Below are 27,380 nucleotides of genomic sequence, written 5' to 3' on the forward strand. Positions count from 1 at the left end.
ATGCTGTAAATGTACAGCACATGTAGTTAGGGAGTGGAAGACATATCATTCTACTCCATTTTAGTTCAACACAAATAATATAGAAAGCAGCGTAGCTAAAATTTATACAAAAAGTAGCACTATACCTGGCATGTAATCTTTCACTTTTATTCCATGAATTTTAGCCACTTCCATACTTTGACTCACTTGTATAACCTAACTACTTCTCTATAATCTATTTTTTGTTATCCAGATATAATTAAGGTCAAACTTTAGAATCATAGCATCTTAAAACTAGGAAAGATTGGAAACATCATTTAGACAACTCCCCACCTCCATTACACAGATGAGAAAATGGAGGCCAAGAAAAGTTATCTTCCCTAAGGTAACAAAGCTAGCTTGTAATAGAGATAAGAATGGAACCCAAGTCTCCAAAACTGACAATCCTGCATTCTTTAAAATCATGCCTTCAAGAAATAATAACTAATATTTTTGCTTTAAGTTTGAAGAGTATTACAAATAGTATCTTATTTTGTCCTAAAAAAAACTTTGGGGAGTAGGTCCTATTATGATCCCCAATTTACAGTTAGACAGACAGAGGTTAGGTGACTTACTCAGCAACAAGCAGCTAATAAGCATTTGAGTCAATAACTACATTGACTGAAAGCATGAGCTACATTTTTGGATCTTCACAAATAGTCTAGACTATATTGGCTAGTCCTATTTCCCAACATTAGTGTTGTAAAGGGAAAAATATGGAACATAATTGTATTTTCCTCATTAAGTATAGTATATTTTATATTTTAAAATGCTGGGCCAGTGTTGACCTGGAAACATTTTCTGCCTTTTTAGAGTCCCTCTGACACAGGAGATGTGTTTACCTTGGGGCCAGGTGACCTTTTGATGGATTTCACAGAAGCTACACCAATGGTAAATTCTAGGGTTTGCTTTTTAAAGTAAGATTCTTTTTAAAAGAAATCTCTACAAATGAGGATAGCTACAAACCATGGAACACATATTGGTTCATTGTAAATCATGATATACCTGTTGGAAAGGTTAATTCAATGCTGTATTCAACATACATTCAATGATATGAGTTGAAATCCTTCATTCCAAAAAATTCCTGGGACTGCATTTTTACTTCAGGTTTTGGTTTAAATGACAGACACTTTTATCCTTGAAAGAAGCTATTCTGGGTCTTGTTATATTTTACATATTTGAGTATGACTACAATATTTTCCACAGCAGGTTCACTTGTTAAGCCATTCTTTGTCAGTCTCGTCCCTACTTGTGTTGCAGCTTTTTGGCTTCATGTGTCTGTGTGATGACCTAATTCTATATAAGCCCCCCTCTCTCTGGCTGCTGCATGCCAGGTACCCATCTGCTGCTGTACCTTCCCAGCAGTCAACCTCGTTACTCCCCTGCTTCAAATGCTCATCTAGTGATTCTCTCTTGCTTTTCAGCCAGCCCACTCAGGTCCTGCTTCCACACCTTCCTGCTCTCTGCCCTTTGCACACATTCATCAGAGGGAGGAAAGTAGTTTGACTCTACCCAGTGTAGCTTTGTGGCAGGGGTTCTTCCAATTTGATAAATATAGCACAGAGATGACCTTGGCATCTTATATTCTACTAAGATTCCTTGATACACAGGTCTCATAATTCTGGATCAACAACAGTGCAATCTCCCCATGCTCAATTTATCTCCTACTCATACACAGGACCTGAAATGAATGAAGATTCAAAGTCAAGTGTAAATAAAAGCAACTTCTATTCACCTAGTAGTTGCCATAAGGTTTTCCTTTGATTAAAATTAGTATTTTAAAAACTTGAAAATTCTCAAAACCCAAAGTAAATGTCCACTAACTTATTAACACACTACCATATCACACAGTTGACCATAAGAGAAGGCGTTATCAGCTATTAGAAAACTTATTTAGACTTGGTACAGATTTGGGCTACTTTCCTCTACAGGTAAAATGAAATCACACTTCCGTAAAGCTGATGTATAAACATGTGCTAAGGCCCTACGAAATGCCAACTTTTCTTCCAGGTACTGAGATACAAAAGAAAGGGAGGGCTTCTGAAGAGCTTGTAACCTAGTTGGATAGGGAAATATCTCCATGGAATAGTATGAATAATAATAGTGTGTGTGAAATACCTAAAATGATGCCGAGTAAGTCAATAATCAAAATCGGACAGAGAAAGCTTTTCAGAGATGCAAGTTTGTAATCGTGGCAAAGAATGCACAAGTTGGAGTAAGATTAGGGATGAAAGGAAGGGAATCCAAGGGGACCTAAATAAGGTAGAGCCTAAAATAAAACCCTACATAAAGGCATGTAGGGAAGAATGGGCACGTTGGGTGTGTGGCACAGCAGATTCCTGGGCTAAAATGGAGGGCGGCCTTTTTTGAAGTACTCAAATACCAAGCTTGACAATGGAGGGCTCAGTGGGGCAGGGTTGGTTCTTTAAAGGTAGGCTGAGGACTTTGATGGTTCTTTTAAGATGAAGATAACAGAATTCCTTTCAGAACTCGAGGGAGATGATTTTGGCAACAGTGTGAAAAAATGGACTCATGGAGGGTAAACTGTAGGAAGAGATGTAGGTTAAGAGGCTATTGTTATAATTGAAGCTCAAAGCCATAAGAGTTCTAGTTGGAAGGGATTTTAGAGGTCATATAGATGAGAGAGATGCAAATGGAAAACCTCTACAAATCAAGAAGTGAGTCAAAGACACAGAAAAGTTATGAGCCCACTGAACGTGAGGCACTGACGTGATGGTGTGTTTCATCAACAACCATTTGTTAAGCACTTAATGTATATGGAGTGCTGTGCTAAGTGATGGGCAAAGGCCACCTTTTGTCTCTTTTCTCCTGGATCTTCCAGTTTAGGAGAGGAACAAAATATGACACAAAAAAATAACGAGTATTCATGAAGCACCCACCAGGCACTGAAAGAGGCACTGGAGAGACAAAGACCATGGAGGAAATAATTCTTCCTTTGCAGGAAGCTTACTTCCTAATGAGAAGACAACAAAGATAGAAGGATTTGTATATGTAGGTAGAAGAAGAATAAATAGAAATAAAAACAAAGCAGTTCCACACCGAATCATTTGGGAGGGAAGGCTGTAGCATTTGAAGGAATCATGAAAGTTTTCATGTCCAAGTTGGTGTTTGAGCTGCATCTCGAAGGAAGAGATGGAAGTGAAAAGGACTTCGTTACGGGCATGGAGGTGGTAAGTGAAGTGTCATGTGTAAGGAACAAAGAGAAAGCCAGTTTTGCTAGATTCCAGAATGCAAGAAGAATAATGCCTAATGAGGTTGGAAAGATATGTTAGGGCCAGGTTGTTAAGGGCATAAGAAACTAAAAAGAGGAGTTTTTGTTTGACTCTAAAGGGAATGACATGCTAAGCTAATTATAATATACATTTTTACGTGGTAAATGCATTAGAGAATTGTCTGTAAAAGTGATATGTGAAGTGCAAGGCAGGGAAGGTGGTACAATGGATAGAGCTGTGGACCTGGAGTCAGGAAGACCTGAGTTCAAATTTGCCTCAGATACTTCTGAGCTGTGTGACCATTGGCAAGTCACTTAAGCTCTGTTTGCCTCAGTTTCTTTATCTGTAAAATGAGGATAATAATAGCACCTATCTCCCAGGGTTGTTGCAAGGATCAAATGAGGTAATTTTCTAAAGTGCTTAGCCCAGTGCCTGGCAAATGGTAGCTGCTATGTGAGTGTTAGCTGTCATCATCATCATCGCTATTATTATTGTTATTCCTGGAGGATCAGGGAGTGCTAGATGAAGAGGTAGCATTTGATAAAGGCTTTTTAGTGTGGGTAGGAATTGAACAAGTAAAGCCAATAAGAGAGGAAAAGTTTGAGAAAAACCTAGAGAGGGGGAAGTATAGTGTTCAGGGGTCAGGGAATATTACAGTTTGCCTGGAGTGAAAAATACAGGGAAAGGAATGATATGAAGTAAGGCTGCAAAAAGGAGGGTGGTACCACATCATGGAAAATTCTGAATGCCAGACCAAGGAGATTACATTTTACTCCATGAGCAAAATGAAGCCCTTGAAGATTTTTGTTAATGGTGGGCTTACCACGGACAAGCTGTTCAGGGTCAATGTTGGGATAAAATGAGGCACTCTCAAGACACAAAACAGTTAATAAAAAGATGTTTGAATTACAATTGTTTTGTTCATTTGTGTCTGACTCTCTGTGACCCCATTTGGGGTTTTCTTGGCAAAGATACTGGAGTATTTTGCCATTTCTTTTTCCAATTCATTTTACAGATAAGGAAACTGAGGCAAACAGGGTTAAGTGACTTGCCCAGGGTCACACAGCTAGTAAGTGTCTGAGGTCCCATTTGAATTCAGGTCTTCTTGACTCCAGGCCCAGCATTCTATGTACCACATCAAACTTCCCCCAAAAGGGAGCTTTTCTTTGCCCTGACACAGCAAGGATATGCAACAAGAATACGGTGGCACTGAGTTTCTCTGGATCCTTTTGTGTCCATTTGGAAACTTGTCTGGTCAGCAAGGTAGGGTATGGTGATTCATGTAATCTTCAGAAATCCACCGAACTGTCCTTCTCCCTCCTTTCAAGGTCTATATAGTGTGGGCCTCTTGGGGTCAAAGGTCAAACTTAGCTGTCTTTGGAGCTAGATCTGTGAAAGGTATGCGTCTAGGTATGGAGGGGAGAGCAGAGTTTTAAAAATGATGTTTATCTTATGAGCTCAGAGCTTTCGTAAAATAATGGAAACAAACAAAAATTGAGTCATTCTTAGGAATCAAGGTCAGTAATGTACAAGGAGCCCCAAGGGCATTGGTGCTGTTTATTTTTAAAATAAAAACAAAACTATATAGAAATATAGAAAAACAGACAAATAGACTTCCCTTATGCCAATACTGTACAAGGTTCTTCTTACTAAAATCACCCAAATACTTAAGAATATATGTGAATAGGGAATTCATTGGTACAATACTTAGCAGGGAATTATCTACTTTTAATCATTTTTAATTAAGCAGGTCTCTAAGAAAAGTCATTCTTTTCATTCCCTCATACTTTGGATTTGTCTAGTTTAACAGAAAACAAAGAAATATCTCTTTAATAAACTAGGGAGCTCAGGGACTTTTAGGGCTTGGGTTTTTTGGTTTTGTTTTGTTTTGTTTTTGCTGGGGGTAGGAGAAGTAAAGGGTATGGCTTACTAGGTGTCTTGGTGGGACCATGGATAGAGTGCTAGACCTGGACAATGAAGTTGTTGAGTCATTTCAGTCATGTCTGACTCATCATGACTCCAGTTGGGGTTTTCTTGGCAAATAGTCTGGAGTGGTTTGCCATTTCCTTCTCCAGCTCATTTTACAGATGAGGAAACTGAGGTAAACAGGGTTAAGTGACTTGCCCAGGGTCATACAGCTAGGAAGTCTCTGAGGCTGGATTTGAACTCAGGAAGATGAATCTTTCTAACCCCAGCCCCATCACTCCATCACTGATCTCAGATAATTATTAGTTGTGTGACCCTAGACAAGTCATTTAACCTCTGCATGTCTCAGTTTCCTTTTCTGTAAAATGAGAGTAACAACAGAGGAGTTGTGAGGATAAAATGAGATAATATTAGCAAAGTGATTTGCAAATCTTAAGATGGCATGTAAATGTTAGTTATTAGCATTACTTTTATATTTTATAATATGCTTTTATATAGTACCTTTGTAACAAGAGAAAAATGCAGCTCTCAACCAAAAATAAAATCACACACACACACACACACACACACACACACACACACCCCAGCTGTTAAAAGTTAGGATAATGGATGTGTTGTGTTTTAACAAATACCCTTGTCCAGGTTTTTGCTGAAGAAGGTGTTATGTTTCCTGACATTCCTTCTAGGAATTGCCAAAAGCCCATTTAGCAGCCCAGAGAGAGCTCCTTCTTTGATTCCCTGCCCAGGCTACTACAGCTCTTTTATCAGCATGGCAGAGGGAAAAGAGAGTTTGATTCAAAAGACCTTGGTTCAAATCCCAGCTCTGCCATTTACTACGTGGGTAACCTTGGGTAAAGCCCTAAACCTCTCTGGGTCTCAGATTTCTTCATCTTTAGATGAGGGGATTGGACTAAGTGACCTCTAAAGTTCTGGTCAGCTCCTCTCTGGCCTGTCCCAGCACAGAGATGATATCTCCACACTTAGAGTCAAAGGACTTCTTCCATAGCCAAACTAGGTTGAATACAAGGGGACCCAGGCGATCCCTTGGGATGCCTGACACAGTGATGCAGGAAGCAGTTCCTGAGATCGGTTCAAGAAACTAAATTAGTGTTGAGAAACTAGAACTTTTGAGGAAACACCAAAGAGAACAAAAACAAAGACTCTCTTAGGACTTCCACTGCCACTACCCAAGAACTTTAAGGGTAGCCAAGGCAGGCTAGGTGGTGCATTAGATAGAGCACCGGGTCTAGAGTCAGGAAGTTTTGAGTTCAAATGTGACCTCAGAAACTTCATAGCTACAGAACCTTGAGCAAATCACTCGACCTCTGTCTTAGTGTACTCAACTGTAAAATGAGGTTAATGTTGGACCTACCTCTCAGGGTCATTGTAAGGACTGAATGAGATAATATGTGTAAAACACTTAGCACAGGGCCTGACCCCTGATAGATTCTTCATACGTGTTTGTTTCCTTCCTTCCCGTGCCTCAGTTTCCTCATGTGTACAATGGGGGTGATAACAGCAGTAACTTCCCAAGATTGTTTGGCAGATAAAATGGCACAATATTTGTAAAGCACTTTGAAAATCTTAAAGCACTATAAAAACGGTAGCCATTATTATAATCTCCTATACAAAGTTAGAAACATAATCCTATGTTTTCGTTATCTCTAGGGTCCCTCCTTGTTTTAAAAAAAGTCATCTGAGAAATCACACTCAGTGGTATGGCCTTAGAGTCAAGAAGGTTTGAATTCCTGGATTTACCATTTACTGATGGGACAACCTTTACAGAAAAGTGGGCAGGAGAGGGCAGGAAAGGAACAAGGTTGGGATCATGGAACCCTCACAGCCCTAAGTATAGATTCCTTTGGGCTAGACAGATGTGTGTGGGATATACTCTGAATGGTGCAGGTCCTAACCCATTCACACTTTCACATCCTATTCAATTGTTCTCCAAGTTCACCCACAAACCCTCCATAAAGGATCTACCCAACATGCTAGAGACCTTTCGCAAGTGTCCTAATATTCCATGGATCACATTCTTCAGTTTTCTATCTATTATTCTTTGATCTTCTACATGACCAGCCCCTATCTACTTATGACCGTCTATATCCTGGATAATGTTTTCATGCCACTGCTTAACGTAGATGACACAACATTAAAATTAAGCAGATTTAGAATTGGTCAAATAGCTGGACCCAAAGTGTAGTCATTAGGCAGCTAGGTGGTTGCATAGATAGAGCACTGGGCCTGGAGTCAGGAGGACCTGAGTTCAAATCTGTCTACCCCTGTTTGCCTCAGTTTCCTCATCTGTAAAATGAACTAGAGAAGGAAATAGCAAGCCATTGCAGTATCTTTGCCAAGAAAACCCCCAAGCAGGATGAGAAAGAGTCAGACACTACTAAAAAACTAACAATTTGGGGAGAAGGACACTAGTGTTGCAGAACATGATTACTTGAGCTATGTCTTAATGGAAGAGGAAGACTCTTTGAGGGGGAGATAAAAAAGGAGTACATTCCAGTGAGGAAGGACAGCTAGTGCAAAGACCATGAAAGATGGAGTACCATGAGAGAACAGAACAAAGGCCTGTGGGAAGGGGAGTGATGTCCAGGGAAACTGGAAGGCATGATGGGACCAGGTCTCATAGAGCTTTAAAAGGAGTGTATGTTTTCTTCTAGAGGCTGTAGGAAGCCATTGCAGTTGGTTGAATAGGATAGTCACATGGTTAGATCTGCTTATGAGGAAAAATTACTTTGGCAGTAGGGTTCAGTTCCTATAAGATTCCACTGAAGGAACTAGGGATATTTAGCCCAGAGAAGAGAAGACTTTGGCTGGGGGTGGGGGACATGATAGTTATCTTCAAATATTTGAAGTACTGTCTCATGGAAGAGGAAGTAGGTTTGTTCTGTTGGTGACCAGAGGACAAAACTAGAAACAGTGGGGGGAGGTTGGAAAAAGGGTAAATTTAGATTTGATATGAGACAAAAAATTTCCTATAAAACAATCCAGAAGTGGGATAAGCAACTTCAGGAGATGACTGGTTCCTGCTCATTGGAAGTCTTCCAGCTAAAGCTGAACAATCACTGACTTGTTGGGAATATTGTAAATGACCTATCCCGTCCCCTTTAAGATTCTGTGACTTTACCCAGGAATGGCCTCAAGATAAATCCAAAAACAACATCAAACGTCTATAGTGGGAAGAGAATATCATTGCAGATGTAGGAAGAAAAGTTAAAAGATTTGGGGTTTTTTGACTAGAGAAGAGAAAGCTTAAAAGCAATCCAATATGATCATGAAAGGTTCTACATGACTGGAGTTCTCCATTTCCCCTAAGGGGAAAAAACAAGAAAAAGAAAATAGGACAGATACAGCCTGAGTGATACAGGTATCACAAAACATGTTTAAGACTGGGTGAAAATCCTCCAAAAATATTTGACATTGAGAGGTCGGGCCCTTAAAAGCTATTTTGAAGTATGTGATTGCCCTGAAAAGTTTATTCTGAAGCTAAGTCCCAGATAATCTGGCCCATTGTGTGAGCATTAATTGTGTCCTGTCTGACCAAATTCCTGAAGGAATGAAGACAACTTAAATCATTTTACTCAATCTGATTAAAAAAAATTTTTTTTGCAGTAGTGTTTGAGAGATGGGGAAAACAGCCATAGGGATGACAGATTTGATTGATCATTCAGAGTTTTAGAGGGTAGAACTAGGGCCAGTGGGGTGGAAATCACAGTGAGGCAGAGAGTGGTTCAAGGAAGAGCTAACAATTAGAGTTGAACAGCAGAATGTCTCATTGGGTAATGATTTTCCCTTCAAAGTAAGTATTCCAAGAAAGGACAGATAGTTCCTGGGATGTTGTCGAAGAGATACCTCCATTGGGTGGGAGGTTGGATTGGATGACCTCTACCATTCTTTTGAACTCCAAGATTTAGCCTTCAAGTATTTGAAGGGCTATCATGCGGAAAGAAGTTGAAAAGAGATGATTTAGATTTGATGTCAGAGAAAAAAATCTTCTTAACAATTAGAGTGTTATCAAATAAGAATGGGCGGCCTTGGGATGCGGTGGGTCCTCCTTCTTTGGGACCTTTCAGAACAGGCTGTACAACTAGTTTATTGGGTATGCCATAGTGGGGATTCTTTTGGGGATGGATTGGACTGGATGTTGGGTATGGGTCGATGAGGTCCTTTCCACCTCTGAAATTCTCTGATTCTAGGAAACCCTGGAAAATCGTTTGAGTTTGTGATATAAGCTACACCGTAAGCTATTTTTAAAAAGCAGTCTGTTTCTACTTTACTCATTGGGCAATAAGGAATCACTAAGGATTTTTGAGTAAGAGAGCTTACATATTCTGATAAATGAGGCAGCCATGTGAATAGTGGGTCAGAGAGATGGAAGACTGGAAAACCAGTTAAGAGCCATTAAAATAAGCCGGGCAAGAAGCTAGGAGGACCTGAACTAAGAGCTTCGTAATGGGAGTGGATGAGAGGGATGGAGATTGTTAAAACAGAATCCACAGGATTTTACAGACGGAGAATGAGAGAGAAAAGAAATCCAACGAGACACTGAGGTTCTGAGCCTGTAGGTGGGTGATGGTGGGATTAACAGAAATAAGAAAGTTAGGAGGAGGGCTAAGTTTTGAAGGCAAGAAGAGTTGTGCTATTTTGCTGGTCAGACACTCAGGTGGAGTCAGCTGGAGATAAAGGCCTGGATGATGTGTCTAAAGGGCATTCTTCCCGGCTGGAATGCAATCAGGCCTCACCACATTATCTTGATGGGCTCACTAGCAAATATATCGTTAAGTTCTCATAACTTGTTGTGGATGTGCCCCCAAGGCCAAACAATAAAATGAGAAACCACAGCATGGAGCCAGAGCCACTGACTGTGTTTTTTCACCTCCCAGGAAGTTCGTCTTCTGTGAGGCTCTCTCCTGAATGATGTCTGGAGCGTCCTAGTACTGAATCTCCCTCTCCTTGAGGCAGAGGGGAATTAGAGTGTGGTACCTGGTAAATCACAGAAGGGGCAGCTATGGCCCCTTTGGAAGCAAAGGTGGAGGAGTAGTGCCATAGTACCATGCAAACTCCCCTCCTTCACCTCACCCCATCTTTCCTCCTTGAGAGAGGGTCTGTCTTCATTCAGGCTCTCTCTGTGGCCCAGGGTGAGTGCCCCACTGTTGTGTATCTTTAGTTTAGAACATGTAAAAGCAATGGGACAGGAGATAGCCAGCACACTAGAAAGGATAATGTTAGAGATTCATCTGTTTCTAAATTAAAACAAAAAAATTACAAATTACTGTTCATTAAAACTGGAGTCAGGAAGACTCATCTCCCTAAGTTCAAATCTGGCCTCAGACGCTTCCTAGCTGTGTGACCCTGGGCAAGTCACTGAACCCTGTTTGCCTCGTTTTCTTCATCTGTACAATGAGCTGGAGAAGGAAATGGCAAACCACTGGATCATCTTTGCCAAGAAAACCCCAAATGGGGTCATGAAGAGTCAGACACAACTAAAACAAGTGAACAGAAGCAACAACAGAATTTTGAAAAACCAGGGCCTACAGTCTAAAGCAAGGGCTCTTAACCTTTTTGGTGTCATGGACCCCTTTGGAAGTCTGGTCAAGCCTATGGAAACTTTCTTGGAATAATTTTTTAAATATATAAATAATACATAGAAGGTTACAAAGGAATCAATTATATTGAAATAAAAATGTAATATTTCCCCCCATCCAAATTTACACACACCCTGAAATCTATCCATGGATCCCTTGGGGATCCAGGTACTGTAGGTTAAGAACTCTGGATCTAAAGGAATAAATGAATGAACAGTTTGAACACTCTATATGGAAAAAGAAAAAAAATCTCAAAATTTCCTTGGATAGGGATGAATATGAATTCTGACAAGACGCCTCCTTTTATTCCCTGTAGCAAGACCAATACAACAAAACTTCCTTAACTGCAAAAATGATCTTTCTAGTCCATAGGTCTGACTACAAAAATCCCTCCATGGCTCCCTGTTACCCATAGGAAAATTCAGTCTCCCTAGTCAGATGCTTAAAGTCCTTACACAATGACTCCAACCTGCTTTTCAAGTCACAGTTTGTTTTGTTCTCCACACATGATATATTCCAGATTGATTGGCTACTAGCTGTTCTCCCGCTTCTCTGCTTTCATATAGGCCATTCCCTGTGCTTGGAATGCATTTGTGCCTCATCTCTGCCTGCTGGAATCCTCTTTGTTCCAGGCCCACCTCAGGCACCACTTCCTCCATGAAGCCTTCCCTGGTTGCCCCCAGATGAGAGTGTTTTCTCCCTTTCTGAATTTTTCCAGAGCACCTTGTCTGTACCTCTCCTTTGGCCCTCTTCCATTCTGCTTTATATCATTTATTTGTATTTGTGTCGTATCCCACCCAAATCCCCCCTCCCAGTAGACAATATATAAAGGGCAAGGCCTGGGGAGCTTTTATCTTTGTAACTACCAATCCTTAACACAGTGCCTTACACATAGCCAGTGCCTGCTGAATGTCTGAATTGAATTGAATACTTTTTCTAGAATCAGTGATTCAAATTTAAAGCAAAAATTAGTACTGGAATTTGAGTTACTATCATAACATTAGAGTACTTATTACCTGGTGATTCTACTCACCAAATATTCCTTGGCTCTTACTACATGCATGGCACTGTCTTGGGGCTTGGGACAAGAAATATAGGGAATCAGAAAAGCCATGGATGGCCCTTCTCTTAACCAAGTTATAGCTTCAAGATGGATCACAAAAAATGCAAACGCACAGATTTTTCTTTCAAGGAGATTCAAAAGACCTAAATGCAGAAAACAAGAGAAAGTGACAATTCAGAACTAAGCCATATTCTTTTAACTCAGACCTTACACACACACACACACACACACACACACACACACACACACGCACACACACCCTCCAAAATACATCTGAGTTGGGGTGTGGGAAGGAGCTAGGGTTGTTGGTTTGTCATTTTGTGTTGTCAATAGAGAAGAAGAAATTGTGTTTTGGAGAGAAGGAGAAGAGTCTAAGAGAAATGAGGGAGGAGGAAAACACATGGGAGGGAGGGACGAGAAGTCAGTTGGAGGGTCAAGGGACAAGTTGGGAGAGGAGAGGGAGTGGGGGGAGCCCCAGAGTGTCCAACACGTGAGTGGTGTAAAGTTGATGGATGCTTCTTGCGCTTTACCTCCTTCCTCCCCTTCTTTCCTTCCATCCTTTCTTCCTTTCTTTCTTCCCTCTCTCCCTTTTTCCACTTTCCCCTTCTTTCCTCTCCTCTCATTTCTTCCTCCTCCTCTTCTCTCCTCTCCTTATGAGCAGGCAGAGTCCTCCAGTGCCATAAATCCTGCACACTCTCGTTGCTATCCTCAAATTTCTATTCAAATGAAAGAAGAGAAAAATGAAGCATGCATGGGCCCTCCAATCAAAACAAGGCTGGTAGGTATAGCTATGCAGAAGCCCATCAGCCTTGAGAGTGTCCTGCAAAGGTGGCCACTGGAAGGATGAGAATACTCACGGTTCTATAGACATAAGCCACATATAGACATTAGGTGCCACAGCTTGCATTCACTTCAAAAATGTAAGAACAGTTTCTTTTTAAGTTATCAACCACCACAGGCAGTTATCATAGGTGTGTTTCCAAGAGAGAATCTCTCCCCCAACCAAGTTCTCACCAGGTGGAGGGGATAATTCCTCCCTGCTTTATAAACCCTTCCTTATATTTCATATATATATAAATCCATCTATCTCATGCTTTCGATACAGCAAAGTATGGTGGTGGGTTGAGGATCACAACAATACCTTGCTTTTCAAGGAAATATTGGCCTTAGTGAAACCTGTTGGGCCGTTAGACACTTGTCACAACCTGGCATCAGCAGATTTTGGAAGCCCCTCCCCCCCTATCTGCACCAAGTCTGTCACAGAGGTGCTCTGGTTGATGTGAGTTTAGCTGGTAAAGTACAAAGACAAGGTGAAGGTGAACTTTTTGGTGTAAAGAGGATTTGGAAATAGGGGACAACCAGGGAGCCTCTATTGAGGTCATCTTGGGACTCCTTCAAAAGAGATTATAATCCCTGGGTTAGCACCAGAACTAGTCCACCCCCTTAGCGATCTCATAATTTTTAGGACTGGCTTACCTACAGCATTTGGGGCTACCCCAACCCTGTCTCCCCTCTTCGAATGATATGAGGCTACTAGAACCACTCTAAAGCTCTCGAATATGGATTAGCATACATCAAGCAACCATAGTTTGAACTGTCTGGCTGCAGATTCTGTCTCCAATCCAGGCACCCCCATTGCCCATAGTTTATCTACAGGAAGTGCGTTCGAGGGCACACAGGGAACTTCAGTGTCCTCCTCGGGGATGGCAGTAGGGCCACCAGGCCCCTGAACTAACTCATTGCGCTCAATAGTGAGTAAAATCCAAGTAGTGGCTTTCTCCTCATTATCTACCCCAACTCTTGAGTAAACCTTTTCAACAACAAATGTGACCCTCTTACATAGAGAGCCTTGTCTTGCCACTGGGACCCAGCATGCCTGGTAATCCCTGTGACAATGAAGAAAACCCTGATGAGGGGTATTCTCTGTGATGAGACCGACCATCAGCTCTCCACCAGGTAAGCATAAATCCAAATCAAGGTATTGTTATCATGATTGCACAATAGTCTGATTGCATGGATGAAGCCACCTAGTTAGCTCTTCACCTTTGTTCTTTGAGTGTCTATGTTTCGAGATTTTGCTTTTATATTTTTTCCACTATCATAGACCGATTCAGTTTTACATTCTGAAACATAGTGCTATAGATTGAAATACTTGAGTTCACCTTTAGTGTTGGTCTGTGAAAATAACATCCTTCTCTTTATCTCTCTTTTTTTTAAGATAAAGACATTCCCTGCTGATACATCTAATCCATTTTTGGATCCTTTCACAACAGCACCACAGCTAATTGTAAGTAGAGGTTGGAACAGATCACGTGTTTTCAAAACATTATCCCCAAATCAGAATGCTTCATTTCTACTCTAAAAATAGAATATCAGAAAATGATGCCAAATGTCTCTATAAAACACAAGCCAAATGTAGAAAGAGAAATTGACTTGTCAGAAAACCTGCGCTTAAGTTTAGGTTCCACCAACTAGTGACTGTGTGACCAGGGGTGCGTCATGTGAGCCCACCTCCTTATCTTACAGATGAGGAAACAGGTTCAGAGAGCTCAAGTCATTCACTCAAGGTCACACAGGTAGTAGTAGGTAGCAGAGCCTGGATTCAAGGCCAGGGGTTTCCCATCCTGCATTCATGGGAGAAGGGCAAACAGGCAAATTTAGGGAAAATTATCTGATAAGAGTTAGCCGAAGGTGGAACGAGCTGTGTTGGGAGATAGTGGGTTACTCCTCATTAGAGTTCTTTAAGCAAAAGCCAAATGTCTACCTGGTGGATGTCATCATATTCCTTTGGGCCAAACCACTGCTCTCACTTTAAACCCATTCCTCTAGAGCAGGGCTGTCCAAAATGCTGCCCACAGTGCGACTTATGCGGCCCGCCCACAAGCATAGAAATGTACATAAATGCTTTAGTGAAGGAAGCTGAGCTACCACAGAGCTCTCACTAAAATGGCAAATCAAAATATATTGTCTATTGCTGGGCTATTGCAGAGCTCTCACTAAAATGGCAAATGAAAATATATTATCTATCGTTTCAATAAAAACTTAATGTTGGACAGCCCTGCTCTAGAGGATGTGATTTCACAGAACCATAGCATCTCAGGAGTTGAAGGAGTCTTACCTGCTGTAGCTGTGACATACACAACAAGCACAGTTTGCCTGCCAGGTGTAGTGAGCTACACTAATGCGGTGAGGTGTTGCTGTAGTTAGCCCACTGGTCTTGGAGTCAGAAAGAAATGAGTTAAATTCTATTTCAGATACTTCCTAGCTACGTGACCCTGGGCCAGTCAGTTAACCTCTGTTTGCCTAGAGGTTGCCGTGTCCTCATCTGTAAATTGGGGATGATAATAGCACCTGCCTCTCAGTTTTGTCATCTGTAGAATTGGCATATAATGACATCTACCTCAATTTATATCGAGGTGGTTTGCAGGGAAGTCATGCATCCAAGACCATGTTATCCTCCGTAATTTGTGGGAGTTGGATCTAGAGGGAGTTGTTCGCCGGAAGCAGCCACATCCATTCATAATCTAAAGCATGGTTTTCCACAGCAGATGTTGTGATGATCGAATGAGGTCGCGTATGTGAAGCACTTAGCAAACCTGAATGTGCCATATAAACATTAGGTATTATTGTTACTTCTAGGTGGTGCTGTGGATAGAGTACTGGGCCTGGGGTTAGGAAGACTCATCCTCCTGAGTTCAAATCTGTCAGACACTTACTAGGTGTGTGACCCTGGGCAAGTCACTTAACCTTGTTTGTTTCAATAGTCAATAAGCCACAATAGCCATCATAGGACCTAGTTTCAAATCCAAGCCCTGCCACTTACTACCTATAGGAACTTGGGCAAGTCACTTAACTGTTACATAATTTAAAACTGGGTTTCACTTTCCTTATCTGTGAAATGAGGGAGTTATATTTCTAAGGTCTGAGGTCTAAAATTGATGATCCTATGAATTCATCCAGAATGGGTCAAATGATTCCTTTGACTTCCTCCTACATACTGTTAACCAGTCATTGACTTGGCTCTTTTGGTTCTAAAGTCATTGTTATTCAGTTGTTTCAGCAGTATCTGACCCTTCGTGACCCCATTTGGGATTTTTTTTTTGGCAAAGATACTGGAGTGGTTTGCCATTTCCTTCTCCAGTTAATTTTACAGATGAAGAAACTGAGGCAAACAGGGTTAAATGACTTGCCCAGGGTCACCCAGCTAGTAAGTGTCTGAGGCTGAATTTGAACTCAGGTCTTTCTGACTCCAGACCTAGTGCTCTATCCACTGCACCACCTTGCTGCCCGCTGTTAACTATGCTTTAGATTATGAATTTATGTGGCAACTTACTCCCTTCTAGGTCCATTCCCACAAATTGTGGAGGATAACATTGTCTGCATGTTGGATTTTCCTGCAAACTATCTCAGGGGTTTGGAGGAAGTATTTGGTCAGCCTTCCTGAAAGCACTGTTGTTACTCTGCCCTGAGTTTCAGGCTTCTTTATAAATAGAGCTGGAGGCCAAGGACTGGACTGCTGAACAGGTTTTGGTTGGTTCCTTAATTAGTCAGCTAAAGGACTATGCCTCTTCTGGAGGGCCATCCTAAGTTCAGAATGTATTTAATTTTGTGCAAATCCTTGTGCTAGGGAATATGGGGATACGGAGATGAATAAAACATGTTCCCCACCCTCACAGAATCTACAGTCCACTAGGAGAAAGAATTATAATGTAATAAAAGGAAGAATGTGTGAAGTATATTAAGTGCATTAAGAGAAGTGTATATAAAATTACATAAGAGTTCAGAAGATGAGGAGAGGTGTCAGGGAAAGCTTCATCGAGGAGGTGACCTATCTAAATTGTAGGTCTGCTTGTACTTTTTTGGGCTAGAGAGAATGAGAGTCTGGTCCTAAGTTAGTTGAGATAATCAGAAGATTGAGAAGAAAAGTTCAAGACAGGCAAATCACTCCGGCTTAGACTAATGTGTTGAAATCTGAAACCCTACCTCAATCTGCCAGTAGAGGGAGTAAACGAGGACAAAGTACCAACCAACAGTAACCATGGACAGTTAAAGTTGGAGGTCTAGATCTCAGGACAAAGGCTGTGGCCAGATAAATACATTTGAAAGCAAGAGAGGTGATAGTTGAAGTCAGAGAGGGGTTCATGACCAAACTAGGGACAGAGAGGACCACAGAAGATAAAATGGATGATCTGTATCATACAAAATTTAAGCACTTTTGTAGAAACAAAATGCAGTTCAAAGGAAAAGATAAACACGTAACTGGGGAAAAACCTTTGCACCCAAGTTTCTCATCTCCAATATATGTTAGGATCTGATTCAAGTTTATAAAAACAAAATTTTTTAATAGACAAATGGTCAAAAGATATGTCATTCTAAGTTCCTATGGAGAAGCTCGCAAGGCGAAAATGGTAGACAAGAGATAAATTTCCTCTTTTCTGTTTTCTTCTTAGGCAGACTTTGGAGAAAGCAAATTACAGTGTAATGCTGGGCAGTCATCGCCATTGACCCCAAAAGCCACTATGAGGCCTTTGACAGAAACAGTCTCAACAGTGCAAACGATATTTGCCCGAAAGCCTATTTCTCTGCCAGACAGGTATTTCAATCAGTCAATAAACATTTATTAGATACCTGCTATATGTCAGAGACTATGCTAAGTGCTGGATATTCATGGCTATGTAAAGTGTGACACTTTTATAGCACTGGAGTTAATCAAGATACATATTTATATTATAAGAAAACCAGATTTCTGAAATTTGAGTTACTGAAGTCCAATTAAATTGTTTCAACCTCCTATATTTAGATTATTTCTTTAAGGGTTTGTACATGCTATTTAATTCACTGCTACCAGAAAAGTTAAGCTTTCTCTCCCTTCTGTTTTAGCTGGGAAACCAGAGAAGATTGCTCAATGCAGCCAATTTGGCTTTTTAAAAAACAAATTGCGTGTGTGTGTGTGTGTGTGTGTGTGTGTGTGTGTGTATGTGTATGTGTGTATAACATACGCATCCATATATATTTTAAAGGCAACAGTATGAAAGTCAAACTAACAAAGGAAAAAAAAAAGATAACAATTAAAGCAAGAATTAAAGAAATGTAATTCCCAGGCCCAAACTGGGGCTTCTTATGTTTTATGTTTTCTCAGTTGTCAGATTGCACAAGTCCCATGTAACTCTGGAACTCCTCACCAGGCTGGTGATAAGCCACTCTATACTTAGTTAGCCTGATCCTTGGAGGGCAGGCAGAGCTGGTCCCAGGGCTTCTTTAAAGCCCTTCCAGCTTGGTAGATCACACCTGAGCTTTTGTTCCATTGACGTAACCTTTAAGATTTTTGGATTACCTCCACATCACAGTGAGTACTGGAGTAGGATTGTTGTATCATTATAACAAATGACAAAAAAAAAACCACCCAACAACGTTAAGCACTTAGGAATTAACTTAGACATAAAGCCACGTTGACAGAAATAAAGATGTAAATAACTGGAGGGAAATTTACTATTCATGGTTTGGTCAGATCAATATAATAAAAATGACTATTTCAACATAATACCAATAAATATACCAATGGGTTTCTTTATAGAACTAGATAAAATATTAATGAAATTTGTATAGAAAAATGGTTAAGAATATCACAAGTTAGAGAGGGAAAAAGTGAATGAAGGTGGATTTCCCTTTCCAGACTTTAACATATTTTATAGTAATTCTCATCAAAATATCTGGCACTTGACACAAAAAAAGACATTCATAGGGCTGGAGTTGATTTTAGAGGTAATTTTTCAGATGAAGAAAGAGCAATGCAGAGAGGTTAACTGATTCGCCCTGGGTCATATCGGTGATATAGTCGATACAGTGATGAACTTGGAGTCAAGAAGATCTGAGTTCAAATCCTCCCTCAGACATTTACTAGTGAAGCGACCCTGGATAAGTTACTTAGCCTCTCTGGGCCTTAGATTCCTCATCTTTAAAATGGACATGATAACAACACGTACCTCACAGAGCTGTTGTCAGGATCAAATGAAATAACACACATTAAGTGCTTTGTGAATCTTCAAGCCCTATATAAATGCTGGCTATTGTTATTATGTCAGAGGCAAGATTTGAACCTACGTCTTCCTAACTCCAGCCTTAACACTCTACCCTGCCCTCGTACCACCCTGCCAATGGAACAGAATAAAAATCACCAAGTTAGAACAAATGCATACAAAAGATTAATGCTTGACAAACCAATAGACAATGCAACTGGGGGAAAGGATTCATTAGTTATCAAGTGGTAAAAAAATAAATTTAGATTCTCATCCCATATGATAAATTAAATTACAGCTGGATCAAAGTGTTAAAAATAAGAAAGCACGTTATTATAAAGTTGTAATAAAGAAAGATAATATCTTTTGCTCAGCTGTGGAGGGCAGGAATTTTTTCAAGTTTTAAATAAATCAGTATCTCATCATGGTGTGGAAGGGATGATGGGTTCTCAAAGAGTAGGTCAGCAAAATGCAAGCTATGAGAGGTTCTAACCTGCTGGAAAGGCTTGGAGTACAGTCCCAGCTGTGTCTGCTTTCCGAGGATCAGCCTAGCTGAGTGCATAAAAGGATCAGCACTAGTAGCCTGGCCACTTAGGGATGCATTCTTTAGCCATAGCAACCTCTGAGACAAAGAAACAAATATAAAATGGCCCTCAGTCCCGTCTCCTTCCTGTTTCTGCAGAGTGATTGAAAAAGGGAATAAAGGGCCCCAAGGATCAGTTTTCATAGACATTAGCTTAGCTATTGGTTTGCTAAACTTGATACAATTTTCCAATATGTAAGAGGATGGAAGAACTGAATTATATCCATCTTGACATTTTTACTATTAATGAAATCAGAAGACAAAAAAAATTGATATTAAATGGAAGGATGGCTCATTGTTTCTCCTTGGAGAAGCAAATAAAGGAGTTAATGGATTTGGTTTTATTGTATATCCCAATGGCAACAAGGAACATCCTATCATAAGCTATTCATTTATCTCCTATTTATTTCAGTATTTGCAGAAAAAGACCACTGTGAAAATAATTGAAGCTCATATGCTAACATAATTTGTAGAAGCTGAAGAGGTAGAAAAATTGAAGAAAGAAATTGATGAAATCTTCCAAATTAAATCAATATATACTTTGGTATTCAGTAACTTCAAGGCAAAGGTTGTGTATTGGAGAATGGTGACCAATATTTTGGAAACTATGGTTCAAGAATTAAATGTGAGATGGGCCAAAGGTTTACAGACTCCCTAGAAGGTATGGGTATGTGTATATGTATATCACACACACACACACACACACACACACACACACACACACACACACACACTTTCTCCTGGAAAAGAATAAATAAAGGTTGGATGTGGCAAATATCACTTAACTTAAAAAAAATTGATTCTCTTCTCCCAGACTGGAAATAACTCATTATGGAAGTGGGAGTCACTCCCAAATCTGCTCAAAGCTAAACCCAAACTAAAGGAAATAAGAAAAATAAGAAAAATACACAGTGTGCAATTAAAAAGCCCCAACCTGGCCTATTAACCAACCATTAATACCAAAAACTGGGTAATGGTAGGAGAAATGGGCAATGATAATTAAAACCATTTCCTAAAGAAGTATAACAAATGTCAATTGCCATAAGAGGAAACCAAAAGAACCTAGAAACCATCTCAGCCAGTGCATTCACGATCTCCTTACCAAGAGGAAAAACCAGTATAGAATATAAATGTGTTGTAAAATGTTATTTAAAAGGATGGCTGATTATTCTGAGCACCAATAGGATGTTCTAAATGAGATTCATAATCGCTCAAAAGAGGTTGACCTATCTACATAGGAAAAAAGAAGTGCATAAAGTCTGAACTATTTTAAACGTTTAAATGTGTACCCTCGGAGTATATGTGTCTTGGACAGAAATGGCAAATGGACAATGAACTGGACCCAGAGCTGAACAGGAGGAAGAGAATTGGATAGATCACCTTTGGGAAATTTCACATTTTTAGTGACCCCAAGAGATTCCCTGAAACAAAGTTCTATCTTTCGAATACCAACATTCTTCCAGGGATGTCATTGTGAGGTTCAAATGAAATAATATTTGTGAAGCACTTAGCACAGTGCCTGGTATATAACAGTTGCTTAATAAATACGTTTTCTCTTCTTTCTTCCTTCCCTCTCTCCCTTGATGTATGTCTCTGAGTATTATAGTCATTATAGTCACCAAAGAGTCGAAAATGAGAATCATCCAAAGGGCAATGGAGGGCTCCATTATGGGCATGAGATGTCGGAAACACATTGAAATTATGTAAAGAAGTTCTATAAATGATAAAACCCAAGAAATATATGACCAGAAAAAAAGATAGCAAAAAAGACAATTGATAAACAATTGGACAGTTCCTATGCTACATGTTCATTTAATGTCAAGGGGATGCCAGGAAGGTCTCAGTCCGCTGAGTAAAACTCATGTAGTAGATTTATGGGAGGACATAGGTGAAGTGCACAGGACAGGCAGGCATGGATAGGCTGTACTCAGGATCACTGAAAGAGTAACTACATTGATGAGCTCACAGAGCCACTGGAATATTGCAGGAAATGAATAGAATACACTATTACATCAAGGTAGACAAATTTGATTACATGAAAATTTTAAAAAAGACTTATACAAGATTAAACAATATAATTAACATTAAAAATAATAAGATGGGGGAAATGTAGCAAATATAAACAATAAAAAATAAGCATATGAAGAAATTTAGGAACAAATTTTCAAAAGTAATATCCCACTCCCACTGAATAACTCATCAAGGGACTAAAAAGACAATTTTAAAGGATATTTACATATTACTGGAAATAGCTTTTTAAACTATTCTATTTCATGAGAAAACTAAAAAAAATTCAAATTATTAAATGTCCTACCTCAATCACTTACGAGATGTTTGACCCTGGACAAATCATTTAAATATGTCTGGGCTTCCTCATTTGTAAAATGGAGTTGGAATCAATAACCTTTAAGGTATCTTCTGGCTCTAAATCTATGACCATATGATCCTGTAAATTCTGAGGCACTAACTTCCTTATCATCCAATTGTCAAACAAAAAAAACAAACAAAAAAACCCCCCACAAAACCTACAAGTGATAAAAGTCAATTTTAATGAGTTGTGGAGAAACATTCACTCATACATTGTTGGTAGAATTCCAAATTGGAAAGTGATCTAGCAAGACATAACAGTTCCCAAAATAATCATGTTCCTTGATGCAATAATCCCATTCCTGGAAATGTTCACTAGACATATCATCAAAAAGGGGGAAAAACTATTAAAAATATAGCTATTATTCATAATTACAAAGAATTAAAAATAGTCTAACAATTTATTAATAGGTGAAAACCGTGTTATATCAATATATAAATTAATATGTATCAATGTAATAGTGTTATGATATCATAAAAATAAATATGAGGAATATAAAGAAATTTGAAAAGATTTATATGATTCAATACAAAGATAAGAAAGCCAAACTAGGAAAACATATTCCTCACAACTACATAAAAAGAAACATATATATATAGATAGATATATAAATGTGTGTGTGTGTGTATACAAATATAAAAGTGAATTTAGAGGGAAAAGAGTATAGAGAGAAGAACTATCAAACTTTTATGGGAATATGGCATATAAATAATAATGTTAAAGTTTACATATTTATATGCTCAATTAGTTTTTTCTTTAAAATGCACAACAAAATGTTCTTTCTAAATAAAATAAAGGAATTGAAGAAGATCATCTCTCAGATCCTTTCCCATGCTGGCATTCTAAGATCCTATGACTGTCAGCATTGAGTGACAGCTTTGCAGAGTGCCAAGAACGTTCAAGGGAGTTCCTTAGTGGTCCATAATCCCTCTTATTACTAAACGTTTCTCTTTCCCGACCTCACTGAGAAGCCTACCTTTTCTGCTGCTCTTCTGACCTGGAATGCTGATGCAGATGAGTCTGCCTTGGTGATTATTAGGCTATTTTTTTCTATGATTAGGACATGGAAAACAGGAATTTAATATGTATATGTAAGATGATGATTGTTTGGTTTTTTTTCTCCACTAGATTTGGGGAGGGGAACACTTCATGATGATTTCCTAAAGTTCTTGCAAGAATATTTCAGATACACCTCAGTTTAGAAAGGAGAGCCCTTTAATAAGAAAAAACAAGGAAGGAAGGCTAAAGAAATGTGATGATAGAATACCATTTAGAATGTTACTCCTTTGTAACTGATTTGACTCCATTATTTGTTGACTCTCTGTTTGTTCATAGATCCCAAGATTTTAAAATTAGAGTTGGAAGGAATCTAAGAGGTAATCCAACTCAATGCCCACTTCTTACAGATGAGGAAACTGAGGTCCCAAGATGTAAAGTTGTAACAACAGTGGGGCTAGCTGTAGGGGTGCAAGACCCAACAAGACCAGCAACAAGAGCTGCCAGCATAGGTTCTTTTGATCTGCTTTACTAAGGAAAGCAACTTTAAAGGATTAACAATCTTACTTTAATCAAACACATATATATATATATATATATATATATATATATATATATATATATATATATATATATATATATATATTTATAAACTCACTTGGTTCAGGAGGAAAAGCCAGCAACCTGAACTTCAGAGCAAATACAAACAATTACAAACAGAGACAATATGAACAGACCAAATCACAATTTATAGTTACCAAAGAACCAATGGGTCTGGGTTAGCAAAGTCGGGGGGCAGTTACAATGGCTTGCCCAGAGTCACACACCACTCTTCCAGCGAGTGGGACCCCTCAAAGGAAAAACGCCAACCTCTGAGTTTATATACCCTGTTCAGGGTCAAAGGGCGTCACAACGTGCACTCAAACCCACATGACCTAAAAGCTTCTGGCGTCACAAACATGTGACTCAAACGCATGTAAAGTAGGCTTTCCCTTGAGGTAAGGAGGTCATCAAAGATTCCTCATTTCATCAAAAAAAACAAAGGCTGGACTCATCAAGGGCTTCCGATTAAATAAGTGCTCCAAAAGAGAACAACAGTAAAAAAAAAAAAAGTCCCATTTTAATTACTGTCACAAAAGTGATTTGCCCAAGGTCATACATAGTAAAAGAGCAGAAACTTGAACCCTCTGTACTCATTTCAAATTCAGCGCTCTTTCCATTGTGCCTTGAATCCTTATGAGTGCTTCTGAGACTTTCAAAGATTAATTCTTTTGTAACACCAGTTGTTTTTCCAAGTAGGAATGTACTAAATTCACCTGGATTTGGAGTCAGAGGTCCTGAGTTCCAATCCCAGCTCTACTATTTAGATGCGTGGCCTTGTACAAATTACTTTGCCCTGTGGGCCTTCCCTAGTTTCTTTATTGATAAAATAGGGGAGTTGGATAAAAACGATCTCTAGGTTTCCTTCCTGCTTTAGATCTTGTGACACCGTGTGCTGTTCTCTTGATATTTAAGCCCTAGAAGTGTTTATAAATAAGCCTATGCCCTTAAGTGTATAAATTGCTGCTACGTCTATATAATCCTGCAATACGTTATTCCCAGTATCAATTATATCATCCACTCTCACACAGTGCTGAGACACTACGGCAGGAACTAGAGAGAGAAAAAATGATGAAAAGACTGTTGATGACTGAACTATGAGATTCATTCACCCTTTGTCCAGTGGAGAATGGAGTGGTGCCTTCTGTCAGTCTACATTCTTCAGCTTCTGTGTGTATCCAGCATAACGCCTCATGACAGTGTTATACGTTGAACTCTGCTGAATTCTCCACCATTGGCTGAAATTAATCTTTGGTTTGGCTTGACTTTGAAAGAATCTCTTTACTCCTGTGTTGCGGAGGAATACATATTGCATTCTTTTTTTTTCTTCTTCTGAGAATTTGGATTTTCTACTGCAAAATACAGCTGAGACTAGATTTGGTAAGTCTAGGGAAAGGAAATAAAAAAAACAGGGAAAAAACTGATTTCTTTTCAGAAATCCTTCTGTACATATGTTAATAGCTGCCGAAATTAATGTTGTGCAGAATTCTTTGATATTGACGGAGAAAAATCTGATTTTGTATAACTGAAAATTTGCCCAGAGCTACTGCCGTTTGTTAAAGAATCATTTTTATGGATATGCACCTTGAATATTAATAAAGGTTGCACTATAAAAAAATTAGATAAGATCCAGATGAGGTATCTTTCACAGCTAAAACTGGGGAGAGTCCTTAGTCAAACAAGAGAAAGAGGTTACAAAAAATTTTTAAAAATCATTTTTAATGAGAAAACCTATTCCTACATCTTTAGCCCTGATTTTTCATTTACACACACACAAAATAAATGGATCTTGTAAAAAACTCTTCACATCAATCATTATCTAGACACATGTACATGAAATAAAAAAGATGATAATATGTGCATAGCATGCCTGAAAATGCTTCATTTTAACAATTTATCTCATAGCTTTAGGTGGAAATAAACTGAGAAGAATAAATTGTTTGGCATGGATAAAAATTTAATCATTGCACCCACAATTGTAGAGTCACGTTTAAAAAGACCCTGTAATTTGAAGATAATGCATTATTAGAAAGGACTGCTTAGATTTTCTATAAAAGAAAATTATTTATAAAACACTTTGTGTTGTGGCAGAATCTTGGACCAATGCAACTTTCTTTTAAGAATTATTATAGGACTTAGAGATCATCTGGTCCACCTACCCTTATTTTTTTAGATTAAGTAACGGACACCCAGAAAAGTTAAGTGACCAGCAGAGCTGGGATTTGAACTCCTGTCCTCTGTCTCTAAATCTTTCCACTAAGCTGCACTGCCCCTTAATTTTAGGTACTGTATGTTTATGTCACATATAATAGGCTCTCTCTCTCTCTTTTTCCAATTGTTAAAGATAATGGTGCCAATTTGATACTAATGAGACATGCAGTCACACGTCATTTATCAGGAAGCTACAGGAAATGAATCAATATTGCGTTAGTGACTATTCCAGATAAATGAAGCTTAACCCTTAAAGTGAGGAAATGTTCAAATTTTAATACTTTTTTATGGAATTCTTTCTAAGGTGTATTAAACTCATCTCTGCTTTAGGAAACAGAGAAAACCGAACATAATTTAATCTTTTTTTAGTGACTTAATGACTCCAGGTCATCATTAAAAACATCAGTTATTGTACTGTGATGTACTAAAGTGATGTCCTCAGGAACTTTTTGATGTGTGCAAAGCTTAGTTTTGCCTTCCCTGAATTCCCAAAGACTTCTATGCTCTTCTAATGGATTGTTCAGCTGTCTCTTGACTCATTAATGTCATTAAGTAATGTTGAGATGCTGAGAGGTTTTTTTTTTGCCTATATCTGAACAGGAATATCATGCTATGCTGCTCCAGACAGCTCTAGGTGCTATATAGTATATGATATACAAAATGTGCTCTTTTATAATGTGGGGAGATGTGTCTCTGTTGGGCACTAGCTGTAAGTATAACTTCTCCCTTATGGCTGCCTCAGTTCTCCATTCTCAATTATTTCCACTGTGAATAGGTTTGCTTCTCTTATACCTTTCCCCAATTCTAATAAGCTGTCCAGAGTTTCTGTTACTCACCACCAGGCTCTGTAATTAAAATCTTCTAGGTAGAACTGAAGTCTGCCAGGGGAAAACAGATAAACAAGTATTGCATGTAAATTTGCAAGAATTGCAGACAAATATGCTCTGTTCCTGAGAAGGGAGTGAGTAGAACAAAGTGCATGGGCTTTGAAAATATTGCATTCTGGGGTTTCTTTTTTTCATATATTTCCCACTTATTTCTGGGTTAAAAGCTATTTCAGAAGAGTGTTTGCTGGAAGTCTGGCCACCAGATAAGTGGGGTGCTGCTGTATATATAACCAGTCTAGGAGATTGTCAGTAGACAGTAAAAGTGTTGGGATTACATCTGCCATAGGGGTTAGCTCTGGTTATGTAAATATAACAGATTTTTAGCACATTTTTGTATTTTTCCCATTGCAATTGAAGAAACAAGATTATTTGTGTCTACAGTATTTAGTAACAAGTGCTAAATGACTGAACATTGTTGGGGATTTTTTTGTTTTTGTTGTTTAATCTAGTAACTTCTTAATTTCATGGAATCACAGGATCTCAGAGTTGGAAGAGAACTCAGAGATCATCTTGTACCAACCTGTAACTGAACAGGAATTTCCTCTACAACCTCATTGACAAGTGCTCATCTAGACTCTGCTTGAAGAATTCCAATAATGAGGAATTCACTGCTCACAAAACATCCCATTCCACTTCTGGACAACTCTGGTTAGGAAATTGTTCTTTATATCAAGCTGAACCAGGTTAATCCTTCTTCCATCTGACACGTCGGTTCTTCAGATACTTTAACAACAGCTATCCTGACCCCCCAGAAGTCTTCTCTTCTCCAGCTTAATTATCCTCCCTTCCTTCAACTGATTTTTATATAGCATGATTTCCAGTCCACTCACCATCAACACAATTGAAAACAAAGCGCTGAAATAAAAAACACTGAAACTAGGC

The 27,380-nt window shown here is 39.0% G+C and overlaps 1 protein-coding gene across 1 annotated transcript in view; it reads left to right on the forward strand.

Moving 5' to 3' along the window:
* The window catches only part of EPB41L4B (erythrocyte membrane protein band 4.1 like 4B), a 247,617-nt gene extending 222,564 nt beyond the window's left edge, over window positions 1–25,053 (forward strand). Inside the window, exons 22-26 of the mRNA XM_036738343.1 lie at window positions 832–909; window positions 12,499–12,615; window positions 14,056–14,124; window positions 17,288–17,430; window positions 24,432–25,053. Coding sequence (XP_036594238.1) covers window positions 832–909; window positions 12,499–12,615; window positions 14,056–14,124; window positions 17,288–17,430; window positions 24,432–24,501 — 477 coding nt within the window. The 3' untranslated portion in view covers window positions 24,502–25,053. The remainder of the gene's footprint in view (window positions 1–831; window positions 910–12,498; window positions 12,616–14,055; window positions 14,125–17,287; window positions 17,431–24,431) is intronic.
* Window positions 25,054–27,380: the final 2,327 nt, after the last annotated feature.

The sequence above is a fragment of the Trichosurus vulpecula genome, chromosome 1, assembly GCF_011100635.1.
Source record: "Trichosurus vulpecula isolate mTriVul1 chromosome 1, mTriVul1.pri, whole genome shotgun sequence".
Classification (NCBI taxonomy): domain Eukaryota; kingdom Metazoa; phylum Chordata; class Mammalia; order Diprotodontia; family Phalangeridae; genus Trichosurus; species Trichosurus vulpecula.